The 24,650-nt window shown below is 37.1% G+C and overlaps 1 protein-coding gene across 2 annotated transcripts in view; it reads right to left on the bottom strand.

The window, feature by feature from the left end:
- The window catches only part of CAMK4 (calcium/calmodulin dependent protein kinase IV), a 220,202-nt gene that overhangs the window by 40,732 nt on the left and 154,820 nt on the right, over positions 1–24,650 (bottom strand). For both annotated transcript variants that reach the window (XM_072597182.1, XM_072597183.1), the window contains one exon: positions 699–789. In XM_072597182.1, coding sequence (XP_072453283.1) covers positions 699–789 — 91 coding nt within the window. The remainder of the gene's footprint in view (positions 1–698; positions 790–24,650) is intronic.

Here is a 24,650-nt window from a genome sequence, read left to right as displayed (position 1 = left end):
TGAGATTTGAACTCAGATCCTCCTGACTCCTGCACTGGTGCTCTATCCACTGCACCACTTAGCTGCCCTACAAGAAAGTAGAGGGGAAAGGAATGGGGGGAGGTAATAGAAGGGAGGGCAGACTTGGTGCTATCTTGGGGTGGAGGAGGGGAGAGATGGGGATAAAATTTGGAACTCAAAGTCTTGTGGAAATGAATGTTGAAAATTAAAAATAAATAAATAAAATTAAAATTAAAAAAAAAAACCAATCCCTTCTTTGATAAGAGAAAAAGCAAAACCAAGAGATGTTCACTCTATGACCAACAATTAATAAGAATTTGCTTCAAGATTCATGAAAGAGTAATTCCAAACACTTTTATACCCTCCAACTTCTTTTTTCAAACAGAGTACTGTTTGGAAAACTACTAATACTCAGAGATGGACAATTCACTCTTTTCTGGATCAGGCTAGGTAGGTAACCATGTTTGCTGAGAATCAAGATTTTACTACAACAATCAAATTTTTACCATAGCAATCACTTTTCTACTTTTAATACAACAATACAGGGCAAATCTCTTCAGACATAACACATTTTTCATTTCTTTTGAGATTCAAAATAATTCAGGACTTACTGTAGAAAAGAAATGTTTTATATCCTACTAAAAACATTTATGTCCCTATAAAAAGAAGAATTATAAATCATTAGGGCTGTTTCTTACCTATTTTGAGTGGTGCATCTGGTTCTGGTGTTGCATAGAGAAGATTCTCAGGTTTAAGATCACGATGGACAATTCCATTTTCATGTAGGTACTAAATAGGAAAAATTATGAAAATTCAGAAAATTGTATTTATCATATATATGTGTGTATGTGTATAAATATAATAAGCAATTTTACTATTTGCATATAATATAAAAAATAGAAAATTTTTTAAAACTAGGAGTGATCAGATTATTGACTATAATGGTTATTTGGATGTGAAAGTCAGTTTCAATGCCATAGCATCAGATAGGTAGACTAACATAATACCTCCTAAGAATTAGTATTGGCTATTCTACTCATATATGCAACTATAATAATTTAATTATTATTACTTAACATTTTCAAAAAAGAGAGTAAGGAATTCAGTAGCTACAAAAGGATATAAGCATTACTTGGTCATCATTTGAATAGTGTATTAACTATATCAAATCATAAAAGCTAAGATAATGCAAAGATCATACCCTTAAATGTCCCAGTTTAAAAAAAAAAAAGGAAGGAAATGGAGTCTATAAACTCATAGACCAGTGAGTTTGGTTTTGATTCCTAGTAAAATTCTAAAATGTGTTATTAAAAGGGTAGTTAGTGAAATATAGTTCAACTAGATTTTTTTTTTATTATGAACTCACCAAATGCCAATAATATGGACGTTTCCACATAGAACTGTAAACTAGGTATTCATATGGATTTTTTCCTGCCAGAAAGGAAAGAATTCTGAAGCCTAATTGAACTCTGGGAATAGGATTCTTGTACAGTGTTTCTTTTCCTCTTTGGAAGCAACTAAGATTCTTATTTCTTGAGCCTGAGGAAGATTTCTTCTCAGCTAGAGTTTTTGAATGAAGACTAGTGACAGCAGCTTCCTCCTCCCACTTCCACTGAGGAGAAGGATGGCAATGATGGTGATCAAAGAGAGGGCACTAGATTTTATGTACTGCAGGCTTGACTCCTACAATGAATGCTCCACTAAGGAGAAAATAATAAAAAGTATTGGGGGATATAGGGAAACTGCATTCTGATAGATACTAAAGGTGACCACTCATTGAAGTTCACAAGAACCATAAACATTAACTCTACTTCCATATCCTTGCCACTGGTACTCTATTTTTTAAAGCTGTTTCTATTGCCTAAATTTTTATGTTCTCTAAAGCAGGGTCAATCATAAATAATCTGTGCTTTATGTCTTTTAATTATGTGTAGGGGGAGTGCAGTAAGACAGGCTGGTGACTACCTAGGATAGTGGTTTGAACCTCTGTCTAAAAGAGTCAGCATTTCAACTTTATTTCTTATTGCATGATAGTGTTCCTTTACATTTGAACCCCTAGCTCAAAAACCCCTTGCATATGATCCTCCCCTTTGGTGGATACTGATTGCTCAATGTTTCATGCCTGTTTGAGGGGTAGAGTTGGTGAGAGTGCAAAAGAAGAGACAGTCTCATCTTTTTGCTTCCAGCTTTGAGAGAGAAGACACATTTTCCAGACTCTCCTTTGATACTTGAAGGGAGAGAAAGACTGGGTTGAAGTCAGAGTAACTGACAAATTCAGTCATTTTTCTATCCCCAGCTTATGATTCCTTGGATGAGATCTGAGATTTTCCTCTTGGTTGAATTGTTATCTTTCTCTTAAAGGGAAAACTCATTTACTGTGTGTTTTCTAGCATATATTCTCATAAAATTTTTTTTCTAATTTCTGTTTGCAATCTATTTGAATAAATGAGTTTATTTACTATTTGCTATATATGTTTATTACAGAACTAGCATCTCATAAGAAGGGCCAAGCCTTAGAGGATACAATTTGTGGCCTTCCTTCCTCATAGGGACAGGGATCAGGACTACAGTTTGAACCCAAAAATTATTTGCTTTAGACTCATGATATGTAAGGGAACATGTATCTATGTTTAATCTATATCAAGGGCTAGAATTATGCATATATGCATGCATATGAATGAAAGTGAAATATACATGGATGTGTTTTATATATACACATACACATGCATATATACATATGTATGTATATAAATTTTATAAAGATTTCTGGGACAGCAAAGTGGTGTATTGGAGAGGGTGCTGAGCCTGAAGTCAGGAAGACTCATCTTATTGAGTTCAAATCAGACTTTAATAGCTGTGTGACCCTGGACAAGCCACATAAACCTGTTTGCCTCATTTTCTGATCTGTAAAATGAGTTGGAGAAGAAAATGGTAAACCACTTCAGTATCTTTGCCAAGAAAACCTCAGAGAAGTCACAAAAAGCTAGTCATGACTGAAATGATTGAACAACAGTAAAATAAATATCTATGAAATTCTATGAATATAATCCCTATCTCTAAAAAAAAAAGGTAGTCTGCCTCTGACCCCTACCTCCAGTTTTACCTCCCCTCAAGAATTAAAGCCTCTCTTGGAGAAGAGGAAGGGAAGGAGATTCTAGATACATCTAATCTTGCCTCCCTGTGAGACACATGTACTGTGTACATGGGGACCCATTTGGACACATATGACCTTGGGCAGAAAAATACAGACCCTACAGGTGAGACTCTGTTGGCAAGAATATCACTAAAACTCCTGGTTATTTCTTTTTGAAAAAAAAAGGTCATTTTTTGATGTTGTTGTTGTTGAGGTTGCTAGTGTTTTTTTCTCCTAAAAGCTGTGGAAATTTTTCTTTTACTATCCTGTAGTTCTCCAGTATTTTTCCTCAAAAGCAGCCATTGCTTTCTGAATGGAGAACTAAGTAGAGCTTTTTCACTCAAATCACTTCTGGCTTTGTGTTAAGGAGCAGCTAAAAGCTCCAGCATTCAATTTTATGAGGTCTGTATTTTGGGGTTTGTTTATACTTTTGTTGATTTGGAATGAGTTTAAATAGAAATTTTTGTCTAAAAGACATCTGGTTTATTTACAGTTTAAATTCCTATATTAGCTGATGTTTTATTTTGGGGGGTTTTTTGAGAGCAACTTCCTAGAAAGGATTACCCCCAAATGATTTTTTAATTTTTTTGCTGGTTAATACTGAGGGAATATCCTTTGACTCAATGCATCCATTTTTTTAACCTCGCCTTTCAGGCAAGCAATTTGGGTGATGGGAAAATTTCTCTGACTTAGAAAGTTCTTTGCAAATTTTTTCTGTGGTCATTTTGTTTTGTCTCAGAAGGGCATTTTGGCTGTCCATATTGAAAAAAAAATTTGTTTACATTTTTTTCTTTTATTTTCTCTTCATAGGAAGCAGATTTTCTTTAGATTCATATATAATTTTGTTTCTTCCTTGTGGCATCCTGGAATTGTTTTATTTTCATGTATTTTTAATATTTCTCTTACAGGAGTGTTTTTCTGGAAGTGTAACAAATTTTTCAAAACTAGCTTGTTTTCATCTAACATGACGCTAACATAAAAATCCAGTGTGGATCAAAGAGAAGATGGGGCTAGGAGAGGGAGTTGTAAAAAGACTGAAAACATGTGTGTGTGTGTGGGGGGGGGGTTAGGTTAATGAAGGCCTTTGAACATCAAATATAGGATTTTGTATTTGATAGGAGTTTACTGGGAGTGGATGGAGATGAAATGGTCAGATCTGTGGTTTAGGGAAAGCACTTTGGCAGTTGAATGAGGACATATTGGAGTAGGGAGAGATGTAAGGCAAGCAGACCAACCAAACATGAGATGATGAAGACCAGCCTGGTGGTGGTGGCAGTATTAGAGGAGATAAGGAGGTATATTGGAGAGATGCCGCAAAGGTAAAATTGACATGCTTTGACAACAGACAACAAATTAGATATGGAGGGAGGGGAAAGTTGGGTTAGATATCATGAGGAGCTGAGGATGATTCTTAGGTTATGATCCTGGGGGATTGGGAGGATGGTGTTGCTCTGGACAGTAATAGGGAAGTTTAAAGGTAGGGAAGGTTTAGGGGAAAAGGCAAATGAGTTCACTTTTGGCTATGTTACATTTAAGATACTCTAATACTATGCAGCACAAAGGAGAAAAGCCTGCTCAGTTCCTTCTCAAGATGGAACAACAAGTACAAAGCATTTTGGAGACAGGTATTATGGATCCTGAGAATGTAGGTAAAATTGTATCATAGAGATTGAGCCAGGGCTTTGTACATGACCCTCATATATTTAATGTTAACATAATTACACATGCACAGAAACCACTGCCAATAGTGTCCAAAGTGAGAACAGACGTTCCTGGGTTTCAAGGATCAATAATAATGACCATCCTGACTGATAAACTGATAGCCAAGAGTAGACAAATAAAACTATAATGATCCTGATGGTAAGCCCATAAAAACGAAGTCAGGTGTAGGAGCCAAGAGATTGATCAGTGACAAGAGAACTAGACCTGTCAGAGCAGTTGCCAGACTAACTTACTTCAAGGAATCCTTAGAAATATACATGTATGTTGACAACAGTACTGGTGTCATACAAGAAGACCACTTAAAATTGCTTCTCCATGGGTATGATTTCTGATTATATCCCAGCATTGTTTCAAGATTCTAGAGGCGGGGGGGTGGAGCCAAGATGGTGGAGTAGAAAGACGCACATACACATAGCTCCGAACCCACAACCCATAGAACATCTACAAAGAAGTAACTCGCGGCGAATTCTGCACCCAGAGGCCACAGAACATTGGAGCGAGGGAGATTTCTGTTCCAGAGAGACCTGAAAACCTCTCACAAAAGGTCCTTCACGCTGCGGACTAGGTGCCGGGACTGGGAGCTGAGTACAGCCCTGCCGTGGCCGTGGCACCGAGAGGAAAAGATCCGAGCGGGCTTCAGGGACGGGATCTCCAGAAGCCTTGCGGGTCCCTCCACCCACAGGTGAGAGGGGTTGGTGAGAGGGTCTCTTTGGCGGGTCAAGAGGGGAGTGGGGTGCCGCCATAACTCAGGCCCCCTCGGGAGGCAACAGCGGAGGCAGGAGCAGACTGCGGCTCCCCAAGCAGGCAGGAGCCCGGATCCATTGTTGAAGGTCTCTGCATAAACCCCCTGAGGGAACTGAGCCCATGAGGCAGCCCTGCCCTGACCTGAGCACCTGAACTTAATCTCACACTGAATAGCAGCCCTGCCCCCGCCCAAAGCACTGAGGCTGGGAAGCAGCATTTGATTCTCAGACCCCAAGCACTGGCTGGGAGGATCCGGAGGTGAGGTGGGTGTGAGGAGAATATTCAGAGCTCAAGTCACTGGCTGGGAAAATGCCCAGAAAAGGGAAAAAAACCAAGACTATTGAGGGTTACTTTCTTGGTGAGCAGGTTTCTCCTCCCCTCCCTTCTGATGAGGAAGAGTGGTGCTCACCATCAGGGGAAGACACGGAAGTCAGTACTTCTACATCCCAGCCCACTCAATGGGATAAGTTCTGGGAAAAGGTCTTAAAGAGTCCAAACAATTTTCAAAATCATGATAGAGAGGTGGAGGAAAAACTGGGAAGAGTAATAAAAAACTTGCAAGCAAAGTATGAACAACAAATCAGCACCCTGCTAAAGGAGACCCAAAAAAATGCTGAAGAAAATAACACCCTGAAAAATAGGCTAACTCAAATGGCAAAGGAGGTTCAAGAAGCCAAGGAGGAGAAGAATGCTTTCAAAAGCAGAATTAGCCAAATGGAAAAGGAGATTCAAAAGCTCACTGAAGAAAATAATTCTTTCAAAATTAGAATGGAACAGATGGAGGCTAATGACTTTATGAGAAACCAAGAAATCACAAAACAAAACCAAAAGAATGACAAAATGGAAGATAATGTGAAATATCTCATTGGAAAAACAACTGACCTGGAAAATAAATCCAGGAGAAACAATTTAAAAATTATGGGCCTACCTGAAAGCCAGGATCAAAAAAAGAGCCTAGATATCATCTTTCATGAAATTATCAAGGAAAACTGCCCTGAGATTCTAGAACCAGAGGGCAAAATAAGTATTCAAGGAATCCACAGATCACCGCCTGAAAGAGATCCAAAAAGAGAAACTCCTAGGAACATTGTGGCCAAATTCCAGAGTTCCCAGATCAAGGAGAAAATATTTCAAGCAGCTAGAAAGAAATAATTCAAGTATTGTGGAAATACAATTAGGATAACACAAGATCTAGCAGCTTCCACATTAAGGGATCGAAGGGAATGGAATAGGATATTCCAGAAGTCAAAGGAACTAGGACTAAAACCAAGAATCACCTACCCAGCAAAACTGAATATAATACTTCAGGGGAAAAATTGGTCTTTCAATGAAATAGAGGACTTTCAAGCATTCTTGATGAAAAGACCAGAGCTGAAAAGAAAATTTGACTTTCAAACACAAGAATGAAGAGAAGCATGAAAAAGTAAATAGCAAAGAGAAGTCATAAGGGACTTATAAAAGGTGAACTGTTTACATTCCTACATGGAAAGACAATATTTGTAACTCTTGAAACTATTCAGCATCTGGGTACAGGGTGGGATAACACACACACACATGCACACGCACACGCACACACACATAGAGACAGAGTGCACAGAGTGAACTGAAGAGGAGGGGATCATATCTTAAAAAAAAACGAAATCAAGCGGTGAGAGAGAAATATATTGGGAGGAGAAAGGGAAAAATGGAATGGGGCAAATTATCTCTTATAAAAGAGGCAAGCAAAAGACTTTTTAGTGAAGGGAAAAAGAGGGGAGGTGAGAGAAAAACATGAAGTTTACTCTCATCACATTCCACTAAAGGAAGGAATAAAATGCACACTCATTTTGGTATGAAAACCTATCTTACAATACAGGAAAGTAGGGGATAAGGGATAAGCAGGGTGGGGGGGATGATGGAAGGGAGGGCACGGGGAGGAGGGAGCAATTTGAGGTCAACACTCATGGGGAGGGACAGGATCAAAAGAGAGAACAGAAGTAATGGGGGACAGGATAGGCTGGAGGGAAATATAATTAGTTCTTACACAACACTACTATTATGGAAGTCATTTGCAAAACTACACAGATCTGGCCTATATTGAATTGCTTGCCTTCCAAAGGGAAGGGGTGGGGAGGGAGGGAGGGCAGATTGGCAGACAGGGGTAATTAGAACGCTCAGTGTTTTGGGGTGGGGGGGAGGGGACAAAAGGGGAGAAAATGTGGAACCCAAAATTTTGTGAAAATGAATGTTAAAAGTTAAATAAATTAATAAAAAATAAAGATTCTAGAGGCAGTTGTCAGAACAGAAATCATGATATTTCTGGAGTATTTATCCAAGGTAAAGTCGCCCCAAAAATTCCATTCAAATAAGAAAACAATTTGATTCTAGAATATCCTGACTTATTTTTTTTTAACTCATTTAAAAGAGTATGAGACATGCTCAGTTTTTTGGGGGAAAGTCTTCAGTAGATTCAAAGTTCTAGACACTATCCACACCTTGGATTGTTTCTGGAAACAGACTGTCTCTTACTTCTATCCCTACATTCTTAGGATGACCCTAAAGGTCCTGGAAGTTCTGAATCCTCTTGCTTTCTCTCTCTGAGGAGGTCTCAGAGTTCATTGTTCTTGATTAACTCTTCAGCTATATCATGGAAAAAAAGAGGAAAATCATTCACAGTACTTAGTTGCAACCCATTGCAACCTGCCTTCAGTTTTATTCTGGAAATTACAAATTTCCTCTAGACAATTTTTGCTTGTTCCTCTAAAAAAGCATCTAAAAGAAGACATGTTTTATCAATTTGCAACAACATCCCTAATGGGTTCAATACCAGTGACCCACAATTTCTACTATATTCCTCTCCTTGAATCTTCCAAACTGTTGAAAGAAAAGGAGGTACTATCTAGCTATGCTACTTACTAGCAACAATTTTTCCCCCATCATGATCCCTTGAAAGTATTTGAGAATAGATCCAGATGTGAGTAGATCCAAAATTGTAGAAGTGTAAAGAGTAAGTGTGGAATCAAACACTTGGTCTGGAGATAATGACTTTAATCATTCATAAATCTGTATGGAAGGCTTTAAAGAACTAAGAAGTCTGTTAGGTTTTCTGTGGTAGAAAAATTAATTATCCAATTATTTTATTATGTTCATTATCTCTATAACTATCAGTATCATCTTACATAATAGGTAGCTATTTATGAGCTGATGAGATAAGAGCTGATGGAGTAAAATTTAAGGCTTATCCTAATACAAAAATATTCTAAGTAAATTAGATACATAATTATCTTATGATTTGATCAGCAGAACTTCCTGTCTGAACAATGGATACACATATGTCCATTTAACCTACTTTCAGTATTAATATTAAATTACTTGCTAATCGAAAATGATTATATAATGACCAGCATTCTGCCTACATAAATTACAAGTATAGATATAAGGGATACCATGACAAAGTCACAAAGTAATTACTTTTCCATTTATGTGGCAAGTCATTTTGAAAATCAAATCTTATTCTATTTCCAAATGAAGATGCATCTTCTCTTCTTCCCCCCTCTCTTCCTCACCCATACAAGACCCTCCTGCAAAACAAAACCTTTGTTATAAACATGAAAAGCAAAAAAACAAAAAACAAAAAAACCCCAAACCCTGTATTCCTATATTGTTTTTCATTTCAGACTCTTTGTGAGCTCATTTGAGATCTCTTTGCAAAGATATTGGAGTGGTTTGTCATTTCCTTCTCCACCTTATTTTACAGATGTGAAGGGGTTAGGGTAGGGTATCTGACTTTGTCTTTATGATATTATTTTTTATATGAATTTTCTCCTGGTTATTTTAGCTTCACTCTGCATCAGTTCATATGTCTTCTCAGGTTTCTCATATACCATTACTTATTGAACTGGTCTCCAATTGATAGGTATCCTTTCAGTTTCCAAATCTTTGAGGTGACAAGGCATTAAATAAATGTATTATTATGTGTATCTGTGACATGGCATTAGAGAGGCAAGAAGATATTTTCAGAAGTGGAGTATGAGGGTAATGTTTGTATATAGGATCTATGATTCTAAAATTCCTAAGCAGAAACAATTTATATATAACTTACCACCTATTAAAAGCCAAAAGTATTAAAGTCAAAGGTATATTCTGTTTTAGTACAAATTATTTTAGATTGCATAAGTTCTAGGTAACCGAGTGATCCCAGTAAGAATTAATGAATAAGAAAACAATAGAATTCCTGGAAAACATAAGATTTTAAAAAGTGATTGCAACAGTATGTTTTGTTTCAGGTTAGTGAAACTTACTGATGTGTAATTTTCTAATACATACATCCAATAACTTGTAAAATCCAAAATAATTCTCTCCTGGATTTCAAGATAGCCCAAATCTACTTTGCCTCTGTGTTCCTTATTCTTTCCTCTGATGGTCTCTATGATTTCTACTTGATTTGTTTTGCTCTGCTCTAAATAATTTGTTTGAAATAAATTCACAAGTCAATTAATAGGATAATACACTACCAGTAAAGTATGTTCTACACTTATATACCTATATAAGACATGAACATCACATGTGTCTTTCCCTACCTCATTGTAGTGTTATGAATGAGAGCATTGTCCACTGAATCAGGAAAAGCAATCTGCTGGGTAGATTTTAATAAATCATGATTCCTCCCTCTCTTCTCTCTTCCCATATATTGAGTTTGTGGGGTCTCTGACATTTTTGGACTTCCCATGGAAGTGAGTAGCTCCTCCAGAAGCCAAGGTGTGTGCTCAAACATAGTAGGAAGAACACACGTGCTAACCCAGATGGATCTGAAACTGCACCTTCAATCTCTAACTTCATTTGCTTGGTATTTCTCTCCCTGAACATAGACAGTGATAGAAGATGGACTTATGGGAGTGCAAGGGGGTACCTAACTATTTGGGGAGTTTTAAACTTCCTGGATTCTTTAGTCAGAGCTGACTGGCAGCTGGATGAATTGTCTATAGCTACACCCTTCTCAGAGAAGATTACTACTGAAAGGAAGATGAGCCTAAACCATGACCTCGTTTAGATGTTTGCAGTCAAATGGAAAATGGAGGTGTCTCCCTAGGTCCCCTTCTTAAATAGAGGATCGGAGAAGTCCACTGATGTCCACTCTCCACCTTCTCCGATTCGAGAGAGGGACAGGAAGTACTTTGGTGTGAGCTGTAGAGTTGATTTGATCTTTCAGGAGGAAGAACTTCTAGAAACAATGGTGAACAGCCAGGTGGGACATACATTGTGGTTGTTTATTGTGTTAATCAGAATTTCCATGTCTTTCAAAGTTGTTTGTCTTTATGATATGGCTCCTATTCTATGACATAGACATAGGTGTTAAGGGAGTTGTTTAGATAAAGCAGAGCAGGGGTGAAAGGTGAAATGGATGTTCAACAGTCTGAATTTTTTACATAATAACCCCTTAGGGCAGGGAAGTTTGCATTTACGTATCATGTTTTCAAACCCTGCCAGTGAAATATGGGGAAAAAAATTTTATAGCAAGTTTCCCTGATAAAGATCTTGTCTTTCAACTATATAGACAACTGAACCAAATTTATGGGAATGTGAGTCATTCCCTAATTAATAAATGGTCAAAGGATATGAATAAGCAGTTTTCAGAAGAAGAAATCACAGCTACCTATAGTCATGTGAAAAAAAAATACTTGAAATCACTATGGATTAGAGAAATTAAAATTAAAACAACTCTGAGGTACTACCCCACACCTCTCAGTTTGGCTAATATGATAGAAAGGGAAAATGACAGATATTGGAAAGGATGTGGAAAAATTGGGGCACTAATGCACTGTTGGTGGAGTTGTGAACTAATCTAGCCATTCTAGAGAGCAATTCCTAACTATGCCCAAAAAACTGTACACACCCTTTGACTCAGCAATACCACAACTACGTCTCTATCTCAGAGAGAGTGCTTGCCTTTTCAATGGGTAGGGGAGGGATGAGAGAGAAGGAGAGAATCTGGAATTCAAATGTTTAAAAATGAATAAAAGAAAGATCTTTTTCAGAGAAAGAAGGCTATTTCCATAGTTTATCTAGGAAACAACGGGCATTGCCTCTGATGATGTCAACAGGAATAAAGATAAAGGAACAAAGGTGGGAGACAACATAGAGACAGGACTGTTATTGCTAATTGGCAAGTGACTGACTAGAGAGATGCAGAACTGAAGATGAGATTTCATTCCTGGGTGACTGAAAGAATATTGTTACCATGAGTTGAAAGAAAGCAGTCAGGAAATCAAACAAGTTGGGGAGGGAAATGATGAGTTTGGTTTGGGACATGGTGCATTTGTTAGGTTATTATTTTCTACATTTTCTTTGCCTGCTTCAAACCTTTTCTGATTTTGCGACTGCTAAGTTACTGTCTCACATGTTGACCATGATACCTCAGTTCACTAACAGGCATAAGCCTAAATGATCTTACTCAGTCACCAGCGTGGACCACCTACAGGTTCTCTTAAGGACTTAAGTAATTAAGGACTTACCATCATTCAGGTAATTCTCCCTAATTCTGACTCAAGGAGCAACTTTTGCAATCATAGCAATATTTTTAGAATATAAAAACATTTTTATGTTCCTTATAAATAGAAAACATACTTTCTACTAGAGAAAGAGGAGTTACTCTGTCGTATTTATTACATGTATACAGTGACAAGACTTAAATTAGTTACCATTTCCTTTAATTTATTAAGGGACAGTGACATATCCCAATTCCATTTAACCACTTAATATAGACGAATTTTACACAGGAATATTTTATTTGGTTCACAAGCAGAGTGGGAACAAATTTTTTCCAATTCCCTATATCACCTCAGTCTCTTTGGAGAGTAGGTTCAAAACTTAGGTCACTTCCTATATAGCACCAGGCCCACAAAGTCCATGTCCAGATGCAGCACCACTGCTGGATGAATTGTTCAGCTGAGCTAGAATCCCAAAGGTCACCTCCTAAAGAATATTCCTTATTCCTCAGGGTATTGCTGCTGGGCTGCCTGGCTACAATACTCAATCTAGATTCCATCTCCTGGATTCCTGTGACCTGTTCTTCCATGGTCAGAGACTGTATATACTCTTTGCACCTTGAATGGACAAGAATGAACAAAAAGGCTAAGGAAGACCTATTTCTCTGAAGCCTCAGAGAAGGCCCAAATGGTGTATCTGATGGGGCTTCAGACCAAGAAGTCTCAACAACCCTTCCTCATGTAACATGGTTTCTCACTAGAGGCCATCACACCACCAGAGCACAGCTGAAGACAATGGTGTAAAGCAACTGCAGAAGCTAACTCAGGCCTTTTGGAAGATGTTAAGTTCCAGTCAGCTGACCAGAACCAGTTACAGATGCCTACACAGGTTACAGAGTCTCCAAAGCACTTCCTTTACGTATCTTTATAATTTTCCTGGAAGAGCTCCCTACTATCCTCAAGCTGGAGGCCATTTGCCCTGGAGTATCCTGCATATGAGATGCCATCTGAGGCACTCTACATGTGCTCCCATTACATACTCCTTCTTGCTAAAAAAATTTGTCATCCTTAGTATTTATCATCCCTTAGCAGCAGGGGTGCATTTTGAATACAGTGTCCATTTCCTCAATCTAAAAGTGTCCTTTGGGGTCTTGTAGAGGTAAAAACATCGTTCTTTCACTTATTTCTCTGGTGTCATGTGGGATAAATACTTAGAATCAACATGTGAGAGTTGTGAGTTGTGAGAGAACTACCACCTACCAGCATTTCCCCACAACATGAGTAGGTTTACACCTCCTGTTTCTCTTCTGAAACAAGGATTATTTTTTCCTAAAAGGTGACAAAGTAGTGCCAGAATCTGATTGGCCTCTATTTCCCTGATGCAGCTTCCTAATCAGGTTCCCCTATAATTTGGTAGATTTCTGAAGACCATGAGTTACCAAGTCCATCATCACATCCTGCCCTGGTTACTAGATGCATTTGTGAGGGGAGCTGCATACAAAGAAACTAAGTGCTGCCACCATATCCTTTTTGTCTACCCTTGCCTTGTTAGGACCACGTAAACCTCCCTTTACTAACTGTTCAATGGCTGAAGTACCTCAAGTCATTCCATTTTGAATTTGAATTAAGAGAATGCTGATGTTAGAACCATCTCCAATAGATATTATCCCAGAATCCATCTTGACCAAAGCAGACATAAGAAGGAAGCACCAACAAAAAAATCAATTTATTAAGCACTTTTTGTGCTTACTGTGTGTGGAAAACTGTACTAAGTACTGAGGGAGGCACAATATTCAGGTAAATCACTTTCTCATTCTGCCTCCGTGAAGCTTACAGTATGGCTTAATAGGGGAAAAGGACCTAAAAACAGTTGGCTATAATACATAATATTACATAATAAGTTGTATGACCTTAGGTAAGTCATTGAAACTCTCAGCCTCATTTTACTAACCCACAAAAAGGGGATACTCATAATATGTACCTTACAGGGCTGTTTGTGAGGAAGCACAAATCTTAAAGTGCTATAGGAATAGGAGTCATTTTCTGTTGTGGGCAGGACACTGTTACAAATATCCTAAGCAGCTTGATTTAGTTTCCCCTGAGGGCTATAGTGAATTGACACTGTGAAGCAGACCTGGGCACATTTTGAGTTGATGTGATTTCCAGGTGAATTGACCTGAAATCTAGCAGTGAGCTGTTTGCCAAGGAATATATAAAGATAATTCTGTAGATTCAGTGAGAGGCTTCTATGATCCTGTCTGTAGTGGTTTTACATCCTTGTGGTCTACTTTTTTGTGGGGCAGCTAGGTGGTGTAGTGGATAGAGCACCAGTGCAGGAGTCAGGAGGATCTGAGTTCAAATCTCACCTCAGACACTTGACACCCACTAGCTGTGTGACCTTGGGCAAGTCACTTAACCCCAATTGCCTCATCCTGGGTCATCACCAGTCATCCTGATGAATATTTGGTCACTGGATTCAGATGGCTCTGGAGGAGAAGTGAGGCTGGTGACCTGCACAGCTCTCCCTCACTCAAAACAAAGTCAAAGTCATGTCATGATTTCTCTGATGGCATGGTCTTCTTCAGCAATGAAAGGACGAACACACACACCCTTTTATGTGGGGGTCACTTATGGAAGTGGAAGAAAGCTGTGTTCATTTGTACTTCTGTTTAGTGAAATGATTGTTTATCTGTTTATTTATTTTAGTTTTCAACATTCACTTTTATAAGATTTTGAATTCCAAATTCTTTCCTCCCTCCCTCCCTAGCACCCTCCCTAAGATGCCAAGCAATCTGATATAGGTTATACATGTACAATCATATTAAACATATTACTCATTGTACACATTACACATTGTACTCATTACACATTACTCATGTGAATGGAAAGAAGAATCAGGACAAAAGAGAAAAAAACACAAGCAAGAAAAAAACAAAAAAAAAGGGAGGATAAAGACTCCATAGTTCTTTCCCTGCGTGTGAATTGCATCTTCTGTCATGAGTCTTAGAATCCTCTTAGATCTTTGCATCGCTGAGAAGAGCTGAGTCATTTCCAGCTAATTATTGTTACAATGTTGCTGTTACTGTGTGCAGTGTTCTCCTGGTTCTGCTCACTTCACTCGGCATCAGTTCATGTAAGTCTTTCTAGGTTTTTCTGAAATCTGCCTTTTCAAAAATGATTGTTTATTTTAACCTTTAGGTTCCAAGTGGTCCATTGCACCAAATAGGAAAACCTTTCCAGTACAGCAGTGGTAGTGGTGGTGCTGATGGCAGCAACAGTCATCCTTGACCTCGTCACTGTAGTTATCTCCATAGCAGTCATAGCAACGCCCAGGTATGGGAGGGGGTGTACATTGACAGGGAAGGGGGATTCGGAAAATTTCACAAAGGAGGTAGAATTCGAATTGGGCTCAATGGGCACCATATCTTCAGGTAGAAATGAAAGTGAGAAATAGGAGAATGAGGTAAACTCTGGAAGGCAGAAATTTAGAGCATGTATTCAGAGACAGAGAGTAGCCTCACTTAGCTGTGGTGTAGAGTAGGTCAAGGAGTAATAAGAATTAAAGCAAAAAAGGTTGGGTAGTGCAGGACTTGAACTCCAGGCAAAAGATCTTGAACTTTACAAGGAGTCACCCAGAAGCCCCTGACAACTTTTGAGCTGGAGCAATATAGTCAATCAAAAAAAATGAAGACAAATCTGACTTGGCTTAGAGCCTAAGTGAGTGAGCTGCCTGAAGATGGGCACTTTAGGAAAAAGGAAAACATTTGGAATAGTCCCATCTCTGACAAGTTGTCAATCAACTCTGCTTGAAGACTTTTGTTAATGATTAACTCAATACCTATTAAGAAAATCCATTTCAATTTTGTAAAGCTCTATTCATCTTTTATTTGAGGTAAACTCTGCCTCTTCTTTATCTGTTCTTAGGAGTTAAATTAAAAAAGTCTAATTCCTCTTTCAGGGTAGCAAGTTGGCAAAGTTCTGTAGTCAGGGAGACTCATCTCTTTGAGTTCAAATCTGGCTTCAGACACTTACTAGCTGTGTAACCCTGCACAAGTCACTTAGTCCTGTTTGCTTAAACTCATTCATCTGTAAAATGAGCTGAAGAAGGAAATGACAAGCAATTATTTGCCAAGAAAACCCTAAATGAGATCATAAAGAGTTGGATTCGATTGAAACAATTGAATAACAATCCCTCTTTCACATCAGATTTTTAAGTACTTGATAATAGCTCCATCTAGCGTCTTCTCCAAGCTAAAAAGCTCTGTTACTCATACCTATGTACACTTACCCCTTAAAGTGATTGCCTTTGTTAGATTCTTGATTGAATCAATCAATCAGAACTGAGTATGAGGAGGACCTGTACATTTCTTTGAATAAATCTAAATATCATAGCATCCCTTGTAATCTCTGCTTCTAGGAGACTGAGGATCATGGATATCTTGAGCTCTAGAGTTCTGAGCTATAATGGTTTAAGTTGATTAGGTGCTTGTACTGTCTGGCATTAATAATATGAATACCTTTCCCCCAAGGAAGGAGACAGACTGTCTTCTCTAAAGAACTCATACTGGATATGGGAGTCAAAGCTCCCATTCCAATTAGTTATGGATCAGATCCCACTGCACTGCCAGTCTAGGTGAGATAGGGAAACCCAGTCTTTAATAAAATAAAGGAAAGCCATTTTGCGAGAGACTTCATTATTTCCCAAGAAATTTTTATAAAAAGGAGTTATGTTAGAACCAGGTCATGATTCTGGGGACCCTGGATGCAGAAACAAATGAGTGGGATCCTGCTAAGATGAGTCAGAAAGAACCAGTGACCCAAAGGCAACTGAAGAAAGTAGAAAGAGAAGGTTAAGACTAAGTTGTGTCAGAGAAAAGAAATATATAGGAGAGCCATCAGTCCTATAGGCATCTTGGAGCAATAAACTTGGACTGCCAGTGCCAAGTGTATCCACCTACTCATTGATTCAAGAAGAAATCCTGAGCAGTCCTAAGAAAAGATTTTCTCTTTTTCCAGCTTCTCCTTGAGTACCTGTTCGTGTTATACAAATGTTTCCAGTAACTTGAATTTTTCTTTCGATCACAAAGATGCCAGAGGTTGGTTAAAGATATATGTAAGTGTAAATTAAGACAGAGAGACGAATCTCTGTTCAAATGTTAGGAATTTTCCTAACTGAGGGTTCAGAGAGCTTGTGATTAAGCTCATAATTTTGTCTAAAATAAACTCCCTACATCTGCACAGAAGGGTGGATTTTAGGGGTCAATACAATGCTCCTCAGCTTAAACTTAAGTTAATTATTATTACAGGCTGTTAATAATAGCATGCTCCTTTTCACCATCCTAGTAATCCTCCTCTGTACCATTAAAATGTTGAAGCTGCATTTCTTCAAAAAATAGTCATATGCAAATTTCCATGAATTAGTGAGGTTCATCTCATTGTCTTGGCATATTGAGGGTTAGAGAGTAAACCAGAGGTGGAATGTGAAAGGTGAATTTCATCCATAAGACTAGGATCAAGATAAGATCTTTATATAGCAGCCTTCTGGAACTGGTTATCATACTCCAGGCTTTGCATTTGAAAATTTCAGCTCCTTTTTTGATTATAATCTTTGAGCCTTTGTTGTTGTTATTTTCAATTATGTCTGACTCTCTGTGACACCATTTGAGGTTTTCTTGGCAGAGATACTGGAGGGGTTTGCCCTTTGACAAATGAGGAGCTGAGGCAAACAGAATTAAGTGACTTGTCCAAGGTCACACAGCTAATAAATATCTGACACCAGATTTGAACTCACAAAGATGAATCTTCCTGACGTCAGATCCCGCACTCAATACATTCTGCCCCCTGCCTGCCCTAGAGCCTTTTCTACAACACTTGGCAAAAAATAAGTTACTATATGCTATGTATTATATGAACATTTATAAATTTGTGTTTCAAAACATCTCCCCTCAATCCCCCTATTTCTTTAATACCACTGCCTACCTTTCTTATTCTTGGTGACAGGCTCTGACTCAGGGTTTCAGTGCCTTAACTTATGGACAAGCCAGAAAAATCGTAAGGGAAACATTACCTAATTCTATTAAGAATAGACACACAGGGAAGGAGAGAACAATAGTTTGTTTTGTACAACTGAAATTGCATATCAAGCTCATCTAAATATAGTGAATCAGATACCCTTCATTATGAAATGACTGAGTTATTTTCTCAGTGAAAATTCAGGATAAGAAGTCAAAGAAAGATGATGATAGTTATACTATAGGCCTATGGAATCTACTTTCTCTTTGAATATTAAAGATCATTTTAACACATCATTTTGTATAATGAATATGTAATAATATTTTAATTATTTGTTTATAATCACATTATAGATTTTTTTCTGTTAATTATATTGCTTGCGTGAGATCTCAAAATATTCCCTATAAATTATTGTGTTATTTTATGGGATCCATACTGAAGTTGTAGATGGGAGTAAAAGAGCAACATTATGTAAATATCAAGGATTTCTGAAGGAAAACTCAACTACCTGTGGGTAAAGAATTAGGAATAAAGATAAAATTTGCTAAGAGGGCAATTTACATTTGATATTAGCGAAAATTTCCTAACAATTATAGCTATCCCTTTCAACTTAATTCCAAACTGCTTTTCGAAATGGTGGAATCTACCAAAGCCCCATCAATAATATTAATCATCTGTCTTTTCATAATGCCTCCAACATTAATGATTTTCTTTCTCTTCTTTGTAAGTTGGATGGATATGAGGTAAAACCTCAAGTTGTTTCTCTTAATAACTTGAGATTATTCTTTTGAGAAATTTTTGCCCTTATCTTTCTTAACTCCCTTTGATTGAGGTCTGACTCTTGGCCTTATATATTTGTTAGTTCCCTAGATATTCGATACCAGATTGTTTTCAAAGATATATGATTAAAATATTTTCCCCAGTCATTTAATTCCCTTCTTATCTTAGTCACAGAGATTTTATTCATGCAAAAGCCTATTAATTTCATGAAATCAAAATGATCTATTTTATATTTAGAAAAACCTCTTTCCTTTATTTGGTTAACAATTCCTCTCCACTACCCTAACCATAGTGATCATACCTATGAAAGATATTTGATTTTCTAAGTTGTGGATAGTGTGGCTTTTCATACTGAAATTAGATATACATTTTGAACATATTGTAATAAAAAATTATAAGATGTTGGTCTAAAGGCAATTTTTGCAAAACTCCTCTGCAACTTTCCCAGTCATTTTTGTCAAACAGGGAGTTCTCTAAGTAATTTATGTTATCGTTTATAAAACACCAGGTTATTGAGTTAAATTTTTTCTGATTTCCACTGATTTATTTTTTTAGTCAGTATCAAATATCTTTGATGTTGATAACAAAGTTACCTATAGGGCTAATAGCTAATATAGCACTTCAAGGTTTGCAAAAATATATGCATATACTATTCATGTATGTATATATATTTATGCACACACATATATATTTGTATATATATACATATATATTGTATATATGTATATATGTAATAAAATAATAAAATAAATAATAATAAATAAATGATATAAATAATAATAATAAATAAATAATAAATGAATGAATGAATAATAAATAAATAAATAATATGAATGATAATAATAAATAAATAATAAATTGATGAGTGAATAATAAATAAAATAATAATAAAATAAAATTTTATTTTAGTAGCAAAGAGTTGTAAAGAAAATAAGTATCTATAGACAAGGAAATAACTAAAAAACCGCTGTACATGGATATAAAGGAAAGTATATGTCTATGTTTGTATGTATATATGCATATGTGTATGTACATATCTGTCGCTATAGAGAAACATAGCTAAACTTTATTATAGCCTTTTTGTGGGGTCAGAAGGGGAAAAAAGAACAAAGTAAAAAAATGGACAGCAGAGAATTAAAGAAAACTCACAAGGAAACAAGAAAAGATGGACAATTTTCAACAAAACAAGTATTATTTATCATACTGGCTTTCTTAACATGAAAATTTATTGTTATAGAATTTGGAAAAAAGATAGTTTCCTTCTTTATGTTTTAATTAGATTTATTTTTGCTTTTTCTTTATCTGAAATCATGATTGCTACCCCTCCTTTTTTTTTTTTACTTCAGCAGAAACATAATAGATTCTGATTCAGCCCCTTACTTTTATTCTGTGTGTGTCTCTGTGCTTCGAATGTGTTTCTTGTAAACAGAATATTGTAGAATTCTGGTTTTTAATCCATTATGCTATCTGCTTTCATTTTATGGGTGAGTTCATTCCATTCACATTTATGCTTATGATTACTGTACATTTCCCTCCATCCTATTTTTTCCCTATTTATCCTTCTTTCTCTCACCTTTCACCTTGTCTCCTCACAAGTGTTTTACTTGTAACTACCCACTCTCCCCCTTCAATTATCCTCATCCCTTCCTACTTTAGGGGAAGATAGATTTCTGTACCCCAACTGAGTCAATTTTTGGAGTCAATTCTGATGAGAATGAGGTTCATGAATTTCCTGCCACCCTCTTTTCACATTTCCCTCCACTGCATTGACTCTTTCATGCCTCTTTTATTAAATAATTTGTTCCATTCTTTGTTTATCTGGACATCATTCCACCATAGTCAATTTATACCTGCACCTTCTATTTGTGTATACTCCTTCTAATTGCCCTAAAAATGATAAAGCTTTTAAGAGTTACCAGTATCACTTTCCCATGTAGGAATATAAACAAATCAACCTTTATTTGATCCCTTATGTTTTTTTCTTTCCTCTTTACATTTTTATGTTTCTCTTAGGTGTTGTATTTGAAGATCAAAATTTCTGTTGAGCTCTGATCTTTTCATTAGGAATGCCTTGAAGTCTTCTACTTCATTAAATATCTATTTTCCTTCTGAAGGATAATACTCAATATTGCTGTATAAGTGACTCTTTTTTGTAATGCTAGCTCCTTCATCTTTAAAAACATCACATTCCAAACCCTCAAATACTTCAATGCAGGAGCTGCCAATTCCTGTGTAATCCTGACTGTGGCTTCATGATATCTGAAATTTTTCTTTTTCGGATGTTTGCAGTATTTTCTCCTTGATCTGGTAGCTCTGCAATATGGTTCTAATATTCCTGTGAGTTTTCATTTGGGGTTCTCTTTTAGGAGGTGATCAATGGATTCTCTAAATGTCAATTTTACCCTCTGACTCTAAGATATCACTGCAGTTTTCCTTGGTAATTTCTTGAAATATTATGTCCAGGCTCTTTTTTGATCATGGCTTTCAGGTAGTCCAATAACTCTAAAATGCTCTCTCCTCAGTCTATTTTCCAAGTCAGCTGTTTTTCCAATGAGAAATTTCACATTTTCTTTTATTTTCTCATTCTTTTGTTTTCATTTTATCATTTATTGATGTCTCATGGAGCTTCTACTTGCCATATTCTATTTTTCAAGAGAATTATTTTCAGCATTGAGTTTTTGTACTTCTTTTTTTCCATTTGGTCAATTCTACTTTTTGAGAAATTGTTTTCATCAGTGAATTTTTGTACTTGTTTTTATATTTTTTGTGCTTCCTTTACCAAACTTCCTCTTTGTGCTGCCATTACTTGATTCTTTATTTTCATTATTCTAATTTACTTCCCCAATTTTTTTCTATCTCTCTTATTAGATTTTTAAAATCCTTTTTGAGCTCTTTCAGGAGTTCTTTTTTAGGCATGACACCAATTCACATTTTTCTTTGAGGCTTTGAATATAGCCATTTTAACATTATTGTCCTTTCCTCAGTTTGTGTCTTGATCGACCATATGACCACAGTTACTTTCTATAATCATGCTCTTTTTTTTTTTTTGCCTTTGTTTCTGGCCTATTTCATGGCTTTTCACTTTACATTAAAGTTGTGCTCTGCTCCTAGGGTGGAGATGCCTATGTACAATTAAGGGAAACCTGTTCTTACATACCTGTGTTCAATTAAAGGACATCTGATATCTCACTAACAAGCCTTGCAAGATTGTAATGTTAATATAAAGTTAATGGCATTATTAGGCCTCAGATACTTTTTGTTAATTTCTAGTGAGGCACTGGATCATGCCCTCAGGCTCTGAAAAGAGTGTGTGTGTGTGTGTGTGTGTGTGTGTGTGTGTATATGTGTATATATGTATATATGTGTGTATATATGTGTGTATATATGTATGTGTGTATATATATATATACACACATACACATATACACACATATATATGTATATATATATTTGGAGGTGAGGTTTTGCTTTGAGGCTTATTTTTGGGAAGAAGTTTCATGTGCCAGAGGAGACCTAAGTAGCGGCTAAGGAGCCCCCCAGCTTTGAAAATCCAGATGTTGGTGCTTCTTTCTGTGGTAAAAATGTATGCATTGTCTATGGTCAGACAGTTGGAAGCCCTGTCTGGTGGTCTTTCTGTTTGTAATTTCTGTTTGTATTTTCTCTGAAGTTCAGGGTGCTGACTTTTCCCCCTGAATTAAGTGAATGATATATGTGCTTGAATAAAGTAGATTTTTGACCCCTCAAAAGTTGCTTTCCTTTTAGAAAAGTAGATCTAAGAAGCTGTACAGTAAGCCCTCCTGTGTGTGCCAAAGTCCTTGCTATTACAAAGATGCAGGTGCCAGGAGCTCTTTTATCTCTGTTCTGCTAACAAGTCAGGTTTGCAGACGGGCTCCATAAATCAATCAGAATTCCTTAAAACAAGGAGGGGTTGTTACTAGCTCCACATTCTGGATGTCTGGCCAATTATGTTGTCTCCTACATCTATGATTCTACTAATCATGCTGTTTTCTTTAGACTTTGTAAAAATTCCCAGGGTAACTTGGCTACATTAAGGTGTGGGGAAGGGGAAGGGCTTATGGATTCTAGTGAGGACTATTTTATTTTTCTGAACCTGATGTCCTGGCCCCAGCTATTCTGATCCACTCATCTCCCTGAAATGATGAATCTCATGTCACCCTTAAAATTCATGACATTCTCTATGAGTGCTCACTGAATAGTGGAGCCTCTAATTCAATTATAATGAATAAACCTGATTCCAACTGTACCTCCATTGGGTCTTTAAATGTTGTTGGGATCTCAGGAAAACCTCAGATTACTCCTACATTGTCCCATTGCATGGTATTTGTTGGCACCTGTCTGTAGAACACTCTTCTCCTCATGGCCAAATCCCCTAAACATCTATTGGTGAGAGATCTTCTATGTAAACTTATAGCTAGTATTTTCTGTTCCCCAGATGGTACTCTGTCCTTAGAGATACCCAAGGACCCCATCTCCTTATTCCCCATCCTCATTCAGAATGACCCAGAGATACTCAGGGATGCATTTAGCATCCATATGCTATCTCAGACACCCTATGAGCCTCTACATCTTCAGACATGGGACTCCTGAAATCTGTCAACCCCATTACTATCAAAGTTAGAGAAAGTCCTCTACCATCTATTTTTCAGTACCCTTTACCCAAGGGTGAATGCCCTAGTGAGGGCATTTCATCCATCAATGACTTTAAGAGATCAAGATATTACCTTGAAATTCATCTTGCAATACATTATCCCTGTTAAGAAGCCTAAACCAGATGTCAAGCCTGCTTACTGCTTTGTACAAAATTTACATGCTATCAATGCTCATGTTAACCTTAGGTATCCAGTGGCGCTCAATCCTGCTACTATGATTTCCTCAATTCCTTGTGAAACTACCTATTTTATATTGATAGACTTTTGCTCAGCATGCTTTATAATTGAATTTTATATCTTTGAATAATTTTTATAATTATAATATAATAATAAATTCACTCAGACACTGCATATCTATTTGCCTTTGCCTGGAAAAACACACAGTGTTTTTCTTGTCCGTCACAAGATTATGTAGAATTTCACTTTATTCTATTAAATTTTACAACAGCACTTAGGTTCTATCACTTTCAAGGGCTCCTCTCTGATCCAATATATTGACAACCGCCTGCTAGCAACCCCAGTGCTTAAATGTGCCAAGAGGATGGTTCCCTACTACAGCTTCCCTAGAGTGATACCTTCCACAGGTGGAATATTTGGGAATTATTTTGGTTGTTGGGACTCATTCTGTCTTTCCTAAAAACATTCAGGGCACTCAGCAGCACACCACATCCACTGCGTGGCAGTTGCACATAGCAGCCAGGTACGGCCGGCAATGATGCCTTCATTTGGTCAGATAACTAAACCTCTTGTCTCTCTGACTGAAGACTGTCCAGAACCTTTGTGACCTGCTCATCAGCACCTTTATATCAGCACTTGCACTGGGACTCCCAGTTTACAGTAAGTCCTTTTTTTTCTTTGTACACAAACAAAGAGGGGTGGTGTCCTTGCCCAAACCAACTTCATACCCAGTATGTTATTATTCTGCATAGTTTGATTCTGGGGCAGCTGGAGTACTTCCCTTTATCCAGACTGGGGCCACCACCACCCTTTTGGTAGAGAAGGCTTGTGATTTAGTTTTGGTTGAGTTGAGTTTTGGTTGAGTTTGTTTTAGCTCTCTTACTTTATTACTGAACTCAAAGCTTTCTTGTAAAATCCTGACTTTGTTTTATGAGCTAGTGCTCACTA

This window comes from Notamacropus eugenii, chromosome 3 (assembly GCF_028372415.1).
Source record: "Notamacropus eugenii isolate mMacEug1 chromosome 3, mMacEug1.pri_v2, whole genome shotgun sequence".
Classification (NCBI taxonomy): domain Eukaryota; kingdom Metazoa; phylum Chordata; class Mammalia; order Diprotodontia; family Macropodidae; genus Notamacropus; species Notamacropus eugenii.
The sequence above is the reverse complement of the archived record's forward strand: the minus strand, read 5'-3'. Positions and strand labels throughout refer to the sequence as shown.